General features: G+C 42.5%; 1 protein-coding gene across 13 annotated transcripts in view; it reads right to left on the bottom strand.

Annotated features, from left to right (window-relative positions):
* The window catches only part of EPB41L1 (erythrocyte membrane protein band 4.1 like 1), a 458763-nt gene that overhangs the window by 199892 nt on the left and 240394 nt on the right, over positions 1–18477 (bottom strand). For all 13 annotated transcript variants that reach the window (XM_069243684.1, XM_069243688.1, XM_069243694.1 and 10 more), the window contains one exon: positions 2098–2300. In XM_069243684.1, the coding sequence (XP_069099785.1) occupies positions 2098–2286 (189 nt within the window). In that variant the 5' untranslated portion in view covers positions 2287–2300. The remainder of the gene's footprint in view (positions 1–2097; positions 2301–18477) is intronic.

Raw genomic sequence — 18477 nt, 5'->3', positions numbered from 1 at the left:
GCTTGCTTCTGTCAACTGTTTTACTTTAAATTTTCAATTTATGTATCAAGAAAAGTCAAGTTAGGAATTTTACAATGCTAATAGCTCTAACTCAAGCAAACGCGAGACCCAGTGCATTGCAAATGCATGTTATTCTTGAGAACCCTGGCATTAACAAAACAATCCCCTGCAGAAAGCACAAATTTATACAATCTCCCATGCAAGACACCCAGACAGACTATCTATACAAGTACCACTGCCAACATTTTCGAACCTGAGCCACCTTTTTAGCTCTCTGATTCGCTAATGGGAGCAACTTTTATTTTGATACCCCAATGTCCCAGTTTGATCCTGGCTATCGACCAGATCAGGTTTATATACGCAGGAATTCTCAGTGAGGTTACTCACAGAGAGGTCATTAGTGATGAAGCACATACATCCACACAAGCACACACACACACACACACAAGTGTGCTGGTACACTGTAGTAGAACACACACAGCACTGCCCCCAGTGAGGTATTGCATACTAAGCATTATTTATGAGTGTATACAAACGCAGACAAACAGTCCTCAGTGATGTAAAATACAAAAAGCAAAATAATTAGTAATTCGTTTCAATGGGAAACCATCAGGAATGTGGTGATGTCATGCACACACGGAGTGGTCCTGGATGATTCAACCAACAGGGAGTGATACTCAGGGACACCCTACATGCTAAGCAGTCGTCAGTGAGCCATCAGCATTGATTAATCTTTAGCGATGTGAGATAATGAATTGTACTGAGTGATGTCTTTTGTGACAAGTGGTCCTCCATGATGCCATACATGCTTAGCAATCCCCAGTAATGTCATACATACGCACACCCATATGTACCTTGACATATACCACTAATTAGAATACATCAAGGTGCAAATTGGTGATTGATAATTTAGGATCCTGCCTTCAAGATCACAGGTGTGGCGTTGCCTTTTTAAAAAGGACTCCCACCCACATTGCTATTGTGGCATGCTTCATGATTGAATCTTCACCCATAATGTAGATACATCAGGATAGGCACAACCTTGATAAAGGAAGATCTTTATTTGTTATTGTGCTCAGGAGATCAATACAGAGAATAACTGATTGCTGATAGGACTATCCATTCCAAATAACGATGTGAATGAGAGCCCTTTAATAAAAAAGAAAACACTTCTGTGATGTTTGCAGCAGGATCCCATGCTAGCAATCAGCAATTTGTTCCTCGACTGCTTCCTTTCAGTAGGTTATATCGTGGTATTGATATTTGAAGGATAAGCTGCTATAGCCTGCTTCCCACACTTCTGCCTCTCTCCTGGATTAAAGCTTAACACATACTCACCAATCCTCAGTTTATCTTCATGCACACTCTGGAATCTTTCTTTGTCAGGAACCGTCAGTGATGTCATACATACAGAGAGATCATCACTTATATCATTCAAACTGATCCACAGCGGTCATACACCAAGAGTGAAAATCAGTGACGCCAGACGCGCGGTGCAATACATAAATACAGACACATGCAACTGGCATGCGTATTTTGAGTGAAGCATTGGTGGTAGAGCAATAGGGAAGCGGGCAGAGGACGAAAATGTAAATGTCACTAAACGGCAGCAGAAAGGAGAGCAGGCGTGATCAAAGAGTTGTGATGGGAGTAAAATATAAGGAAAACAAGCTGAGTGAGAGGGGGAAGGACCAGGAAACAACTGTAAGTGGGCTTAAAAAGTACAACACCCCAGAGCTTTTGGAGCGATATCGTATCATATAGCTTCCTGAATGTAGGCAGTGGAACGATACAGGTCATCCAACCAAACGGATGGAAAAGAAGCAATGCCCATAAAAGGGACAAAAATGAGCAGAGAATGGAAAGCATTTGAATGAGATACAAGGAAACGAGATGCACAAAAAATCCAACCAATTGTAAGCAATGGGCTGACCAGAAGCATACATAGAGATATTGTCCACAATAGGTCTTCAACAGCAAGCAGCTAAAAACTGGCTGTAGGGGAGACCTAAACGCTGTATGTGTCACTGAGTAAGCAGCAGTCAGATGGTGGCTTCGCGGAAGGCACCCTTTGCTAACATGGCCTGTAGCACGCACCTGTTCGCTTTTCGATGAGTCAGCATTGGCTCCCGACTTCTCCTGGGCATCCAGATTGTTAGGCCGAGGCCCTGGATTTGTTGGCGTGACGGCCGCTGGGGGCACCACCGCTGCTGCCGCTTCTAGCTGTTGTGGTGGTTCCTCGTGGGCATTCTTCAACTCAGAATCTGGGTCCGTCTCCGTCGTCATGGCTACTAATTATTCTAGAAAATTTCCACACACAAGGGCAAGAGAGAGAGAAAAAAAGAAAGTAAGTGGCTGAATGAGGAAATTAAATGCTAAATCCCTGTCGTCTTTGATAAGTGAAGCAGAGACATGAAGGAGCACACGGCCCCCACCTCATGCCTGAAAGATTATTCACTAAGGTACGCTGTTGAGTTCCTGGGTAGGAATTTGCATTGATTAATGAAAAAAAGGTTACCGATGTACATCAGCCTGGAAAGAGCAAAGAAGCAACAATCTGACCTTTAATCTGAAACTAGAGAGTCCCTGCCCCCCCATCCTCTATATACCTTGCGTGCTACTCTCTGAAACGATGACTGCGGGAGCAGAATCATCAAATGTTGGTGCTAATTATAACCCACAAGATCTCCGAATTAGGCTGTGTGTCGGATTACAATTTCGTCGTCAATATTGCGCCCTAAATTTTCAAAAATATACTCACAATGAGTGTAGATTTTCTAGTATTAACTCCGATGGGATATTTTTGCAAACAATACTTTGGCCAAACTTTGTATGTCAGGCGATATTCTGGCAAAGATATTATGGTTCTACACCCCAGACATATGTGCCTGATAGTCAATGGAATAGATCTCAAGATAGACCACTCATTTGTTAATTGTGAGTGGTTCCAATCAAGATAACTGGCTTTCGACACACAACACCCCTTCCTTTGAACCGACAAAGCAGGGAGCAGCCCTAACCAGATAGTTGGAGAACTGATTAGCATTGAAAAGGTGCGTTGATACTAGGAAGGGCTGTCCCTTTTCTTTTTATGATACCCCCCTCTGCTCTCAGAGGTGCCATCTTTACAATAATGCAATACTTTTTATGCAAATATACAATACACAATTAATGGTTTATATATAAAGTACTCATAGATGACTGCCTACTTGCCACTGCAATGCAGTCAATATTTGAGGCAATACACAATTCTACAATTAAAATATAATGCATGCATGTATTAAAAAGTATTTATTCCTGCCATGCTATAAAACACAAACTAAGGGAAAAAATGCTGCTTTGTGCAGCTATGCACTGCAGTTATCCATATTATAAAAGTGTGACGTGTTGGATGGTTTGTGACAATGTCATGGTTGTATTAATGCAGAGAAGTGCCCCCCTCATGTGTAGATCAAAACTCCACGAGTTCGTGTGAAAAGTATCAACACCGTATGTCACAAGAAGGTTCTTTCTGACATTAGTTCAGACAGAGTCCTATTAGCAATTAGTTTTGTGTGACACGGGCCAATAAACCAACCAGTCCTACTAGCCATTATTTTTGTGCAGCCAATAAAAGAGCCAGTCCTATAAGCCATTATTTTTGTGTCACAGAATAACTGAGCTCTTTCCCGACCCGTAAGTGTTTTTTAATGCAAAAAAATGAGAAGCTGCCCTGCAGAGAGCAGGAGAACGCACACTCTAGCTGGTTGGAAATATCCATACTTCTGGGTGATGCGGGCCACAGGAGGCCGATGGAAGCTGAAGGCCAAACTGCAGGGAGTAAAGGAAAGCAAGACAGCAAGTGCCTAATCCTCCGAGATTCCCTCTGGAAGGCGCACTATAGGGTTTACATCAGAATATTGTGTAGAAAAATATTGTGCTACAAGCATACTGTAGCCGAAAGATTAACTACCACAATATTGTGAAGTAAGGTATACGCAGCTTTGCATAAAAGTATTATTCCCAACTCTGCAGCTCTTTCACAGGATGTCTCTGCCTCAAAATCGGTGCACCAGAAGGGATATTCTCCTTCGTAGTCAGAGCGAAAGACCAAAGCCAAGCAAGAAGTAATGATAACAAATTCATGTCAGGCCAGGCACTGAATCAAACAGTATGGCAGCTTTGGGTTCCCTGGCTACCCGTGGGCTTGTCCTTAGTCACCCTGAGCATCGTGTTCCTAAACCTCGGGCTTGAAAGCTCAAGAAGAGAACAAACTACTTCTCTTTCACTCACCAGTACCAAAACCTCCACTACCCTGTTGGCTTTGACACCACTTGAAAGACTTTACAGATACACTTGGTGCTTTCTTCTTCCTGCCATCTTATTCTGACAGCATGGGCTCATACAGTAAACTTGGCACCAGGGCACAAAATCCATCATCAAGGAGGAATTGTGTGAACCAACCAGAATCTTAAAAGTCGGAGCCACAGTGTGAACTTTGTGCTCGCCTGTGGACGGGTTCTGTTCCTGGCTTAGGCATGTCACACCGCAGTGCAGAGGAAAAATTACTGAGACAAAAAGACATGGAGATGTCTCTTCCAATACAGAGGTTTGGGCTGATGGAAGCGATGGGAGGATGTTTCCACAAGGCAAATGAATACAAACACAGTTTCTCTCGGAGGTTCATTGGGGCCGTAAGCTTTCTTTAGAACCACGCAATTGGCTCTATCAATTGTTGCGGGTACCAAATACTAAGTCTCCATTCTTGATACCATCTCATGCCTCTTTCTTCCACCACTAAATACTCCTTTCCCCTTTATCTTACTCTTTTGGGTTCTTTTTTTTATCCCTGTTTGCTTTCTTCATCACTGTTTATCCATCTTTCACTCCCTCCTTCTTTCCCCCTGTACTAGTTTGCGGGAAAATACATGTTGGTCCCAACAATGAGTACTGGAGGGCCCCACCTGCAACCACCAGTTCAGATCTGGCTGCACCTATTTACCAGTTTAATTTAATACAGGGACTCCCAGGCCACATTTTGAAGGCACAGAACACCATTGTGCATAAGTTATTTATGATTAGCATGGATTCCTTTTTGGGCTTCTTCCATTGGATATAATAGTATTTAAAATGTTGAATTATACGCCTATGTTAGTAAGCATACAACTAGGATTTTAGGGAGCCACTAGAGTGAAAAGTGAAAAGGCAAACTGGAATAAATAGGATGGAGCAGGGTAAGGCTTAAGAGCAAACGTTGGAACGTAGCAGTGGGAGCAGCTTCAGGTGCGTGACGAAACCAAGGGACTGGAGCGTCAAGAACCCTTCGAACAAACTATGGTTGAAATGCTGAGCCATTCTGCACACTGAGAGTACCTCTGTTTTGCCATTGTTTATCTGGTGATAACTTGCAGTCACCCATGTTTCATGGGATAAAAGATAATGATCGAAGTTCACCAGCCGGGTACGAGTGTCTGTTATTCGGTCTGGAGCTACCACTCATGAGTACAACATCAGTCCTCCCTCAAAACATGCCACCTTCAACCACTACTGCCTGGAGGTTCCCTGATTCCTAAACATTTTTTTCTGTTGTGTTGCACTTCAGTGTCTACAGATTGGATGGCTGCTGACACATGAACTATGAACACATGAAAGCCCTGTTATATTAATGACTTGCGCTGGAGTCTTGAACTGGGAGTTGTTACTTAGACCAATAGTGTGTTTACAGCAGTTGTTCTCCATCCCTGAACTGTAGGATCTGAATGACTTATGTGAGGAGCCCATGGGACATCGACCTTGTGTCTCCTTCCAGGTTCCTATGTAAACCTCTCTAGAATGTTTTTTTTCTGCAGTTACCTGTGAGTGACCCACAAGTCACTGACCTGACTTGTAAATAGGCAACCACCGGTTGTTCTTCATAGTGCCCTGTCGATCACTGAGAGTGGAACCTGATTACACCCTCCATGTCACAAATGGAAATATAGTAACAGCTTTATAAAGTGGTGAGCATCGTGTTGAATTTATCAAGGGCATTGCTCCATCATACTGTTACATATGTCATTGCCATAGCAGGCCAATCCATCAGAATGCTTGATGCAGCTGAGTCATGGCCTGTAAGATCGCCCAGTTCATGGATGAACTTCTTATCATGTCACTTTTCATGTAATGTGTTTGATTGCCAGCCGTTAAACTGATTATAAGTTTAAAAAAACAGGGAGTTTTGGGAACTACGCTAGTGTGTGAGTGCTTTATCATCCCAACCGTACTGTACTGTACTAGTGTGCTTGTGTTTCTTTGTGTACGTCTTTTGTAACCATCAAGCAAGTTTGTGATTATTAGACACAATGCTTCATGTGCTAACTATACCTGTGTATTTTATTAACGTGAAGCACATTTTATTAGACAATATGGGAGCTGAGTTCCGAAAGCGTTTCTGAGTGCGGGAAGTAGTAGTGCAGGAGTGGTCTTTTACGCACTATTGCATGGCTTTGTGAATGTGGACATCCAACTTCCTGTAAGTAAATGGAGACAAAGGGCACACTTATGCATATTTGTTCTAACTGTATATGAAAATTCCTGGTATATTTTCATTTTCTCCCCATTTTAGGCGAATTAGGACCAATTCATGAATGAGTGTAAGAATAAGTAAAACAGTACTATAGGAATAGAACTTTACACCCTCCTCCACAATGCTATTGTGAATAGGCCCCAATATCTCTTGTACTTACTCTGCACGTGTGTGTCATAAATGCCCAGCGCGCACGCAGAATTCATCTAATAATCAACATAAATATGCCTGCTTGAAAAGCCAAGTTTGAAGCGCTTTCTGAAAGATTTAAACGCAGTCGCAGCGCAAATCTAATCTGGATTGGAGTTCTACAGTGAGCTCCCTGCACAGAAAAGCTTCGCCCCTGCACCTATTATTGCATACTTTAGAATCACCAAATAATTGGGCAAGGAGGGGCGCAGAGAGTGAGTAGATGCACACACTCTAATGCACTTTGCTATAAAGAATGCAACATATACATAGCTTTAAAAGTTAGCCAGAATATTTTAAACTGGATACTTTGATTCACAGGTAGCTAATGTGACTGTTTCCCCAGAAGTGTAACATATGAGATCTTTAACCGCATTTCCAACTGCTTGCAGTCTAGAAAGGTCGCCTTTAGGCAGACCCAAATATTGGCTCAGTCCAACCTCCAGCTAATTATTGCTACCATTTTACGTTCTTCTACCGAGAAACATAACACAAGCTTCCTAATCAATATCAGCAAAAAAACATAAATTTGGAAACCATCATGATAACATGAGGTTTCATTCAAAGACCAGTATACCATTCCAGACCCAGACTTTTTGCAGCGTTTGTGGGGTCAGAAGGTGACCCATTTCCAAGTATCAGTAGTAGTTGCTCCAGATGTCAAGCCTGTTGTTAGTGACTGTGCCTCTGTTTTTCTGCATTCAGGTTTAGGTGATTGTCGCTCATCCATCTCCAAATAAAGCACATAACGTTTTGGAAGCCATCTTGAGTAGAGATTTTACCATTAGATGCAGCAGACAGAGGTCTTTTACCAATTTAAAGACCTCTTTCTGTATTTTTGGTTTCTTCAGATACTTTAGTTGTGTAATAGGTGTTCTTTACAGTCCATATGTTTTTTACTCCAACATACCCTGCTTAAATCTGTTTTAGCAGGCTTGTCATATTTCTTTTCCTACTACCGTTCAAGTTTGCATAGTTTTTGCCTCCATCAGCTCATGAGTAAAGCATGGAGCTCATTTAACTCTTTTTAAACTCATCACTTGACTCTGGGAGCGTGTATTTTGCCCACTCCATTTAACTATGAAGAGTTTGCTGTTTCAACATCTTCAACTATGGTCCCCAAAATAGGTTTTCCATTATTAAGTGTTTTTATTATTGCCTCTAGGTCGACCTTATTCCATTGTCAGACTATTTAAACGTAACTATAGTTTGATTTAGATTACCAGCTCTTTATCTTTCACTGAATTAATAGAGGGAAGAAGAGTGGAGGCTAAACTGCAGCATAGAGGGTGAGAGGTCATGCAAGGTAGGACAGAAAGGAGAGTCCCAATTAATGCATAGTGTGAAAGATGGAAGAGAGGTGCTAATGACTTTCAGGGGCACTAAGTGAGCATGAGAGAGGAACCAAAATGCCTACACATGAGAAGAACAACAGATGTAAATTCATGTCCATAAACTCAGAATAAAACTTCATGTAAATAGGAATTGAGGCAACGGTATATGGGTGGAGTGGAGTATCTATCTGACTAGAGCTTCCTATTAACCATGCTAATTGTGCATTGCAAGAGTATATTACCAGCTTTGCTGTAATGATGGACTTAGGAGCCTTCTTAAGGTAGTAGGTTGCGACTAGCTTCTTTTTTTCCTTATTGGCACAATATGTGCCTTATTACAACCACCCTCTGCTAAGTGGGATTTGATCGATTATTTAAAAAGGAAACATTGAAGTCTGGCCAAAAATGCACTTAAAATCACTCTCTGAATCCCATTTGGGTGTGGCTCTCTATTTATGTTAATTAACACAAGTTATTTCCTCGCATTCCCATTAGTAAGCAACATCCCATGCACAATGACTTATGATGGCACATCTGTGAACCCAACACTTAAAGGGCATTCAAAGAAAGAAAACTTGTTAAGAATTTCTGCATTCTCTCTCTCATTAATTATAATTTTAACATTTTGTTATTTATACACTCGTTGAACACAAGAAGTTCTACTCTGTTTTGCTCGGCTGTTCTTTTCTCGCTAATTGTTATTTATTCAGCATTATGAAAAAGTGCCTGCCTTATTTACACTACAGGAATGAATCTTTAAATGAAATCAAGTATAATATTTTAAGATACAGCACTCAAGTTATTCAAGACAGATGATATGCAAATGAGTATTACATCGTTTTCTAATAAAATTATATTGTATAATTCACCTTATCTTTTTCTAAGTCATAATATGCAACTAAAGGCTTCTGTTTTCTCATTAGAATAGGTCTGTTCACATTTTAAAGAAAATTCGTATTCTATTTTAAAAATTAATCAAGTTTATTGGTTTGGCTGCACCTAGTCTTCAGTTTACATTTGTAGCTCCACTTTCTCATTCAGAAACCCAGCCCCCATTATTGTGTAGTACCCACTCATATTTCGTAACTTAAATAACACATTCTGTGACTGTCGCAACTTCTAGTCTGTAAACCACAGCCTTAAACTATAACTTACATCCACACCAATTTGTATCTTTAACCATTCTGCAAGTCACTTTACCCAACACTAAAACTCACATGCTCAGTTTAGTATTTTAAATCCTCCCAATCTGCAGTTCCGAGTCACCATAGTTCTATTCCCATTCCATAATTTTGTAACACTCACCCCTTTTTCTGTAACTTCATTATCCAATTCAGTAATTCATGTCCATTTCCAATCAGTAAATCCTTCGAGCCTTTAACTCTCGTCATTCAATTTGTATCCCCCATTTCCTTCGACACTGTAATTCTACCTCTGCTCTGTAACACAACCTCTTTTCCCTCATCACTGTGTAACTCTCATCCATGCACTTTGCTAGTCCTTTACCCCAGTCTGCAACTTCCATCGCTCTGCATTATAACACCCACCACACAAAATGTCTGTTCTTCTACTCTATAATTTCTGTAACTCCCATTCGGCAGCTTCCATCTCCGCTCGCTATTCTGTAGCCCCCCTCAACTCATTATGTAACTTTTCTTCAACCTATTCTGTAACTCACATAACCTCTAATGCAACTTAAATTTTCATTCAATAAGTTCCCTTTCCTGTTTGTGTTGTTCCAATCGCTAAATTACTCCCTTCGCCCTGCTTCGTACATTCTCTTATGCCTTGTTCTGTTGCTTCTCTATATTCATTTGCAAAGACCTAACCTATTCTGTAACTTTCACTACTAACCCATTGTAACTCCCATCTACCATTCCAAAACTCACAAATTATGTTCTGTAATATAGATTTCATTCTCTAACTTACATCCCTAGTTCCGTAGCTAACATATAAACACACCCTCAGAACTTAATTTGTGCTGACTGTGGACGGTGACACCCATTTTTGGGGACCTGGGTCACTTTACATCAGATTTTGGCACAAAGTTAGAGATAGAAAGGCAGGAAATGAAGAAAAATGAAACAACAAAAGATAGAGAATTTGTGACAAGGGGAGAAGGAGTCACAACAAAAAACATGCATGTGTGAGATTAAGAGATAGTAAGTTTATGATGGAGAAAGCAGTGGCATGGGGTGGACCAAAGACAAGAGGGCATTAGTATTTGGAAAATTAAACATTTGACAGTGTACAAAAAACATTTGCCTCATGTACTTATTTAGGCCTTCATTACGCCTTCCATGGACCGCCAAAGCCAAACCCACCATTCGACCGCCACTGCTGGCGGTCAGTAGACCGCCAAATTACGAGTGGTGGCTGCTCACCGCCATTTTTGAGGCAGAAAGCAGCCACAATTCGTTCTGGCAGTCGGCGGTGCAGAGGCTGTTCCCTCGCCGGCACTGCCAAGCCAGCATGACTCCATCCTCCATATTATGAGCTGTAATACGGCTTGGTGGTGTCCTGCTGGTGTGGTGGTGCGTAGAGGGAAGACTGCCAGGACCCATCCCTTCCCGGACGTCCTCTTCAGTGGAAGAGGTAGGTGGGCGTCCAAAAGGGGGGGGAAGGGTTATCTATGGTGTGTTTGAGTGCGTGTGTGTGCGTGTATGGGGGTGTCTGTATGGATGAATGCGAGTGAGTGGGTGTCTCTGAGCGCATGTATGCGTATGTTGAATGGCTGTGTGTGTGAATGCTTGCATGCGTGAAGGGGGGTGCCTGTGACAGGACGGGTGGGGGTGTGTGTGGGCATGCGTGCTGACATGTGTGTGCCAGTGACAGGAATGAAGATTCCTGTCGCTAGGTGCGTCACCGCCAGGCTTTTCGTGGCAGGGTGACCTCCACGCAAAGCCTGGTGGTGTGCAACCTCATAATCCAGACGGCGGCCTGAGGCCTGCCGCCGAATTGGAGGAGGTCACCACTGGCCGCGGCGGTGCCAGGTGGGGTTGTGGAGGTTTGGCTTCAGCCAAACCCCACAACTCATAAAACGGCGGTCTCAACACCGCCAGCCTCGTAATGAGGGCGTTGGTTATGTTTTAAAAAATTGAGCACTGCACATATGCATTGTGTAATTCAGTCTCCCTTTCGTAATTCATCTTCCCATTTTGTAATTATACCTGTCATTCTGTAACACACAAGCCCGTCACGGAGCTCTAATACCTGAACCCCATATATCCTACCCTTTTGAAGTGTAACTTTATTCCTTCCACTTCCCTTAGCTCCAATCCTTTGACTTTGTAAAGAGAATCCCAACCTATTAATCTTTAAACCCTCTATACTGTCACTCCTGCCACCCACATAGCCCAAATCATGTTCCTCATTCGCTTCTATTGACAGCTAAGTTTCAGCCACAACGAATGTGCTCCTGGCATTTGTCGTGTTTGAAGTTGACTCTCTTCAGGTCTATGACAATTATGTTGGTTTATTGTACTGTCTTATAACAATGCAACTGTAGTACGAAACGTCTAGATGTGGAATTGATAAGGTAGATGAAATTGTTGAGTTAGTGTCATTGCACATGCTGAAGTGGTAGCTGTCATTTACCCAAGCCTCGCGCTCCTTTGCTGCACTCACTGCCAAAGCTCTTGTGTTTGGTGCGTTCCAGCAAACATAATCCGATCACATTGCATATCTGCCCCTCGAACTTTACCAAATTTGATCTAAAATGTTTTTTACACCGACCTGTCCTGTTCTTACATGTGGTTAATCATCACCCTCCCATCAGACAGTTCGAGCTGTGTACTCACAGCTCCTAGTGCTGAGAAGCCGGATCTGCTACTGAGGCCTGAGACTGAAGAGTAAGCCCTGAATGCCACATGACATTCTTTGTGTCTGTATGTGAGTCCATTCGTGGTATGGGCTAGCCAAGGCACCTCGACACTGCTCTTTCATCCCTGCAGTGGTTCTTAATAACATTGTTACCTGCTCTGACTACTCTTCCTAAAGAGTTGTTAGCACTTTGAGGCCAATATACAGAGCAGATTTCTCAACCTACTGTATTAATGTGTAATTCCAGTGTCGTACCAAGGGTGCCTATGGCCATAATGCAAACAAGATAAATTGTGCCGCTCCTTTGGGTTGGTAGTAACCTGGCTGTGTCAGTAGATTTTTGTTATCTGCATCACAAAAAGGGGAGACGGAGGGAGTCTGACCTTGCAGATTAAAGCAGGTAACATTTGTTTAAAGTTACCAGAAGGATCCCAGATTTTATCAATCCCAGAAGGACTGACAAGATGAATGGTTTAGGATCAGAAACGAGAACTTAGACAAAAAAGTATTACACGGAAGAAGTTGAATAGAGAGGAAGAGCTGGGCAAGAAGATCAGGGGGTGTATTCCAATCACAGCAAAAAGTGAAGGGGAGGAGCGGGGCACCCATGGGAGGAATAGAGGCAAACATGAAGGAGAACAGAGGTTAAAAGAAAGCATCACTTGACCACCGAGCACCCGAAATCTTGGTGTGGCCCAAAACAAACTAGGCCAACAGCAATCCCCATAGAGCTTCTTGCTGACTCACAGACTGTCGGTGCCTTGGTCTGCGTGTACTCCGGGAGCCTACAGACAGAAATGCAGGGCATTCTGAGTGACATATGCCATTGCCAGCTACATTATGTGTACATAATATGTGAGAATTCAGAGAAAGGCGGTGTACGGGAAGGTGTCCCGTTGCCAGAGTACCAACACCACACGTAACACCATTTCAGCCTCTGTGAGTTACCAGACATGCCACGGAGGCTTTTTCCACCAAGGTACTAGGGAAGAGTTGATTAATTACATGAACAGTTGCACTTCCATTTGTACCTTTTCAGCCAATGATAGCTTCTTAACATAAGTACATGCATTACATGAAAGAAGGCTTGTGTTTTACACGCTCCCCTGCATTCATTTCGTTTCTTTTCTTTTCTCTCTCGATTTTGCATTTCTTCTATTCCCTATTTGCCTTCTTTCTTTTCTTCTACCAATATATCTTTACCTTTATTTCCTAACTTTAATACTGCTCTGTGTCTGAGTTTAGTTTTAGACAAAACCCCACTTTGTAGATATTTTTCTTTTAAGTTTTTGTTGTTGTTTTTATTACTGATTTTCTTTAACTACTTACCTATGAAGTTTAACGCGTAATGTGAATCTGATGAACTTGCACCGCCTGACAGATATCTCATCACTCCCCATGTATGCTAACGCACCCCATGGGTTCTTGGCAACAACTAACACCCATGGTTTTCTCTCTCTCAGAGATTAGATTTGTGCCAGTTGGGGACTCTTTGATCTGGCAAACGCAACTTGCAAACAGCTTGCTGCCTCTAATTTCCTCTTAGCCCCGTGCTGGGATGCAATAAGAAACAACGCAGGTTGTGGTTTAAGCCATTTCTGTTTGACCTCCACCATATGCATCCGGGACCCTCTGCCGCATCAGCATTCAGAGGGAGAATGATGCAACGTTTGTTACCCATGTGACAGGACCACCATTAGAAGAGCCTGAGGAGCAAAGATGGTGGCCTCTAGCGTTGTACGCGGCATACTAGGAAATAAACTCGATAGAAGACCCATGAAACATATATTTTACCACAATACCGCAGTCATAATATCAACGTGCCAAAATATCGTATCCACAATATTTACTACCAACATATTGTCAAGGTACGTAGATGTGGAGTTAAGAACTGTAAATCTATTCTTCTCGGTACAAACTTACCACGCATCGATATTGGCATGCGATCTCATGGATACAATACTTTGGCAGGTCGATACTAAAACCACAGTACTGCAAAAAAACAGCCCTTTTAAAAAAAAAAAGAGACCAGTTCTCAGGCATGAATTGAGGAGCCTCACAAGTCAGAATGAGGATGGGCAGATCACCTGAAGAAGCCTGTCACTGGTCAGACTGCCAAGTGCTAGAGTTGGCTGACAGAGACTAGATTCCCCTGTTGAAAGACACTCGCCAGAATAATAGTTCCCTGTCTTAATAACAGACCATGTATTTCAAATTCCTTTAATGGCGCTTTGGTGCTGGAGTGCCAATGTGCTGCAAGCCAGGATTGCTGTCTGGTCCACGGGTGTCTCGGAGTACAATGGGTCAGTAATGTGCAGCATTGACACAGCTCTTTCAAGTCAACACGAGACAGAGCAATGTTACTGGTGATGACTTCAAGAATGGTTCGGGGTTCAAGCTGCCGGGTGCAGGTGTTTTAGTTCAGGTAAGATCTGTTTAAAGGTACCAGAAGGATCCCAGATCGTATCAGTCCCAGGAGGACTGACAAGATTAATGGTTTGGAGCAAGGAATGAGAGCTTAGAGAAAGAAGTAATATACAGGAGAAGAAGAATGGAGAGCTCTGAAGGAGAGGGAAAATAAAGGACCCATAACTCAACATAATAAGACAAGGCAGGTCACAGGTAAGACTGATCCACGGTGACAGCACAAAAAAAGTGAATGGAGAAAAAGGGAGGGGTAAGAAGGCCCAGGAAGGGGTATATTCCAATTTCAGCAAAAAGTGAAGGGGGAGCGGAGCGAAAAGAGGCAAATATTAAAGAGAACAGGTGCTAAAAGTAAGAACCATTTGACCAACCCGAGCACTAGAAATCTTGGTGGGGCACTTGGGATAAATACACGGAAAGACAGGACAGGTAGGAAGTGGACTGAGGTCAGGTGCAGAGGGAGGAATCAACAGAGGTGACAAGAGAATTGACAAGTCATGCTCATATTCAAGAGAATATCCAAAGAGAGAAATGACACGAGACAAACACGACAAGAAGACAAGGAACGTAATAATGTGAGGAAGAAACACAGCAGAAAAAGTACAAGTCAATGGGAAAAATGAAGAAAATACGTGAATTACATTTTACAGAGCAGAAATTGAACTTGAGAAGGGCTCTGAGGAAAAATGTGGCTGTAGGTGAGCCTGGTGGGTATCCACTCTGGAGCACAAGGAAAGATGATGGAGATGAATGAAACTGAGACCTGTTCTTATTAGGCGAATAAACGTGGGGTTTAAAAGAGGCCATAAGACATAAAGGAGCGAAAACACAAAATTGCAAGTATTACTTTTAGAGACATCGATGTAAGAAAAAAAATATGGGCTTGATTAAAGGGATGATGGTGAAGTGCACAGGGCTCCTGGGCCTTCGTTTATCCTATGCTGCGGCCTAGGTGACCCCTTAGAGAAAAGGGTAAATAAAAGAGTGCATGGATTGACGTCCGTAGTGAGAAGCACTGCTGTTCGTAGTCTGACATTGGGCAGGCTGCAAGCTGCCAGCGTGGTCCGTACTGAGTGTGCATCAGGAGACAGGAGCAACTGGCACGTGGCCGACCACAAAAGTCACATGTGTTTTTATTTGCATAGCATGAATGGCGCATCCTTTTCACGGGCAGCAAACAAGCGGGGCGGATGCACAAACACAGGGGCGCGAGGCAGACATTTCTAGTTGAGTACTGGCAACGCACTTGGAGAGATCGAGCTCTCTGCGGTTAAGAGGAATGTCTCTTTCTTACTTACTAAAGCTATTGCAAAGACATATATATATGGGGAGCTTGCAGGGTGTCTAGCTGACATATTTCTCTTAATACTGCGATACCACGGACATCACAGATTTCACATTCGTGTTTATTCTCAGAGTACAACTATTCCCTTATTTCGTGTGGGACACAGGTCTTTCAAATTTCTGTTGGCCTTTTAGCCTCGCACTGCTCAGGCAGGAGGTGTTCCAGTGATGCACCCATTCTTTTTCTGAAAAGTTACTTCTGTGCTCTCAAACAGCCAAGTATCCCAATCACATTTTATTGCATGACCGCCTGCTGTCTTACTTTAAATAAACATTAGCACAGTCAATAACGTAGGCTATGCCTGTTAGTCTTCGGTCTTTGCCAATGCTTGTTTTGTCATGGTTTTTGCAAAATAGTATAGGGGGAAGATGGGCGGCCTCCTTAATCTAAAAACTCAACTGCGGCTAAACGCAAAAAATATTTTTCAGTCTAAAAACACGTATTGTCGTTGCAGCTGCTGCAACTGGATGGAGCTCCTTTGTGTGCAGATGTGTTCTTTGTGAAAGAGCAGAATGGGCTGACCTGTGCTTCTATGCTGTGGTGGGCAGAAGAAAAATTTGAATGACACAATAACAGACCAATGGATGAACAGAACTCAATGAAAGCCCATGTACATTGTATGTATAATTATAACAAAATCAGAAGGCTAAAAAAAAATAGACTATACTCACTGCCTACAATGATCCCCTTGGGTATTAAGATGCATCAATCTGCTCAAAATATGCATTTGTCCCTATATAGGTGTGGAATCCATCCGGCAGCCATCATCCAGTTTCTTTATAATGCATGTGGATCCCTCCAGAGATGAGGAGACTTACAGATGTGAACCCCTTCTGATAGGTTCAGTCTTGCTATTGTTAGACAGCCATCTAGCACTTGTTACTTATTGCATTTGCATAGAGCTTCTTTCACACTCTGTGGTGCTGCAATACTTCCTGAACCTAGGTGACCTTTACAGGTCCAGGATGCTCACTGACCTGCGTTGAAGAGGTCAGTTACTTTCTATTTGGCTGTATTTCCTGTTGTTCAAAGGTGAATCAGGGTGGATAGTGCACAGAGAGGTTGATACGGACTAGTGTTTTAATGTTTGGAATTGGATTGTACTGGGCAGTTTTCGGCAGGATCCTAGTGTGGTTGTGTGCAGAGCAGTGGTTCCCAACCTTTTGACTTCTGTGGACCCCCAATTTATCATTACTGGTCCCCGGCACCCCCACTGAATCATTGTTGGAATCCGGGGAGCCCCCTACTGAATCATTACTGAAGCTGGGACCTAATATGTTAATATTATTTAATTTTCTAAGCAGTCGCGGACCCACTGAGGAGCCTTCACGGACCCCCAAGTGTCCCCAGACCAGAGGTTGGAACCACTGGTGTAGAGTATTATGTACATGGACCTGCGCGCTGAAGGGCATTATTTCTTTGTTTTGTTAGTGGTGCACATGTATCTGTTGCTTGGCTTCTGTTGCCTGGTATATTCCAGGTATTTTTGCCCTTTATATCGTTTTGATGACACTGTGTGCATGTATGAGTGATAAGTTCATGTAAAATTCTAGTGTGCTCTGTGAACTCAGCATTCACAATACTCTCCCTAGATAGATTCTTGTTGCTGTTTGAAAATGCTTAAGTAATCACACAAAATGACTGCAAGACCACTCTTCAGCTTGAACCTCCAAGTTCTCTTCCATGTTCTGCAATTGTTCTCTCTGGCTTCTGCACCCCAAAATACACGAGTTACACATGGTCACGCTGAATTGTGGTCCCTGCCTCTCTAACGACTCTTTCACCACCAAATCTAGTTTCTAACTCACATGCAAAATATGGTGCTACAAGGAAACATGGCATGCCAGCCACTCTGCGATGCTGTTGAAAAGGCATTCTTACTGCATAGTTGAGTCAACCTTGCTGTCTACTTTTGGTTATCCTGTGCCATATAATTCCAGTTCTCCCTGAGTGTAGTACACAAGTACTAGTTGCAGTATGTATGCGTTCCCTGCAGTCTCAGCTTCCCTCATTGGTAGGCGTCATGGGGTAAGGTGCTTAGATGCGAGAGTTCATGTCTCCAACAGTCTCTGTTTACCAGTAGCAGGATCTGTGGATATTGGTGCACAATGTCTAGCTATAGTGAGCTCACAAGTTTTGCTGTATCTGCTTCTCACAGTGGAAGGCACTGTAAGTGATTGTGTAGAGCCTGGATACTTAAAGTACGGCCTGCGGGCCTCATGCGGCCCCTTGGACCTTTACATGCGGCCCCTTGGGCAACAGGAGCACTGGGCAGCTGTTTTACTCCACCGCACTAACAATAAAAATATTAAATAGACACACAATCATTTAGTTCAAACTTAATTGGTGTTAAAGAAAGGAAGTAACTAGGGACTCCGTCACTTAACTTTAGAAACGCCTTCATTTTTAAAGACATCTTGCAGCATAAGTGTAAAACTAAGACAGTCTCTTCAAAATTAAAAAAAGTGTATTTAGTTAACATGCAGAATCTTTTCGCCTTAGTACAATTTATTTTATCAGTGCATTGAGAAGTATTCATTTTAAAGCATACATTTGGAAACATTAATTCTTCCCCTTACACCACCAATAGTAAATTAAAGAGGCAAGTCACTTGGTACGTGCACTTTATGGGTGGCCTGGGTTCCTATCATCCATGAACAAAATTATAGTTTAATAAATCAAACATATAAGCAGGTTTTGTGCAGCGCACATCATGAATCATGTATTTTGAGGTCCTCTTTAATGTGATAATGCAGAAAAAGGAGGGAAAGTGAGATTAAACAATTGCCCAGGATCACACAATTTGGAAAAGTAGGTAA

The sequence above is a fragment of the Pleurodeles waltl genome, chromosome 7, assembly GCF_031143425.1.
Source record: "Pleurodeles waltl isolate 20211129_DDA chromosome 7, aPleWal1.hap1.20221129, whole genome shotgun sequence".
In the NCBI taxonomy this organism is placed as follows: Eukaryota; Metazoa; Chordata; class Amphibia; order Caudata; family Salamandridae; genus Pleurodeles; species Pleurodeles waltl.
This window is presented reverse-complemented; position numbering and strand designations above follow the sequence as displayed.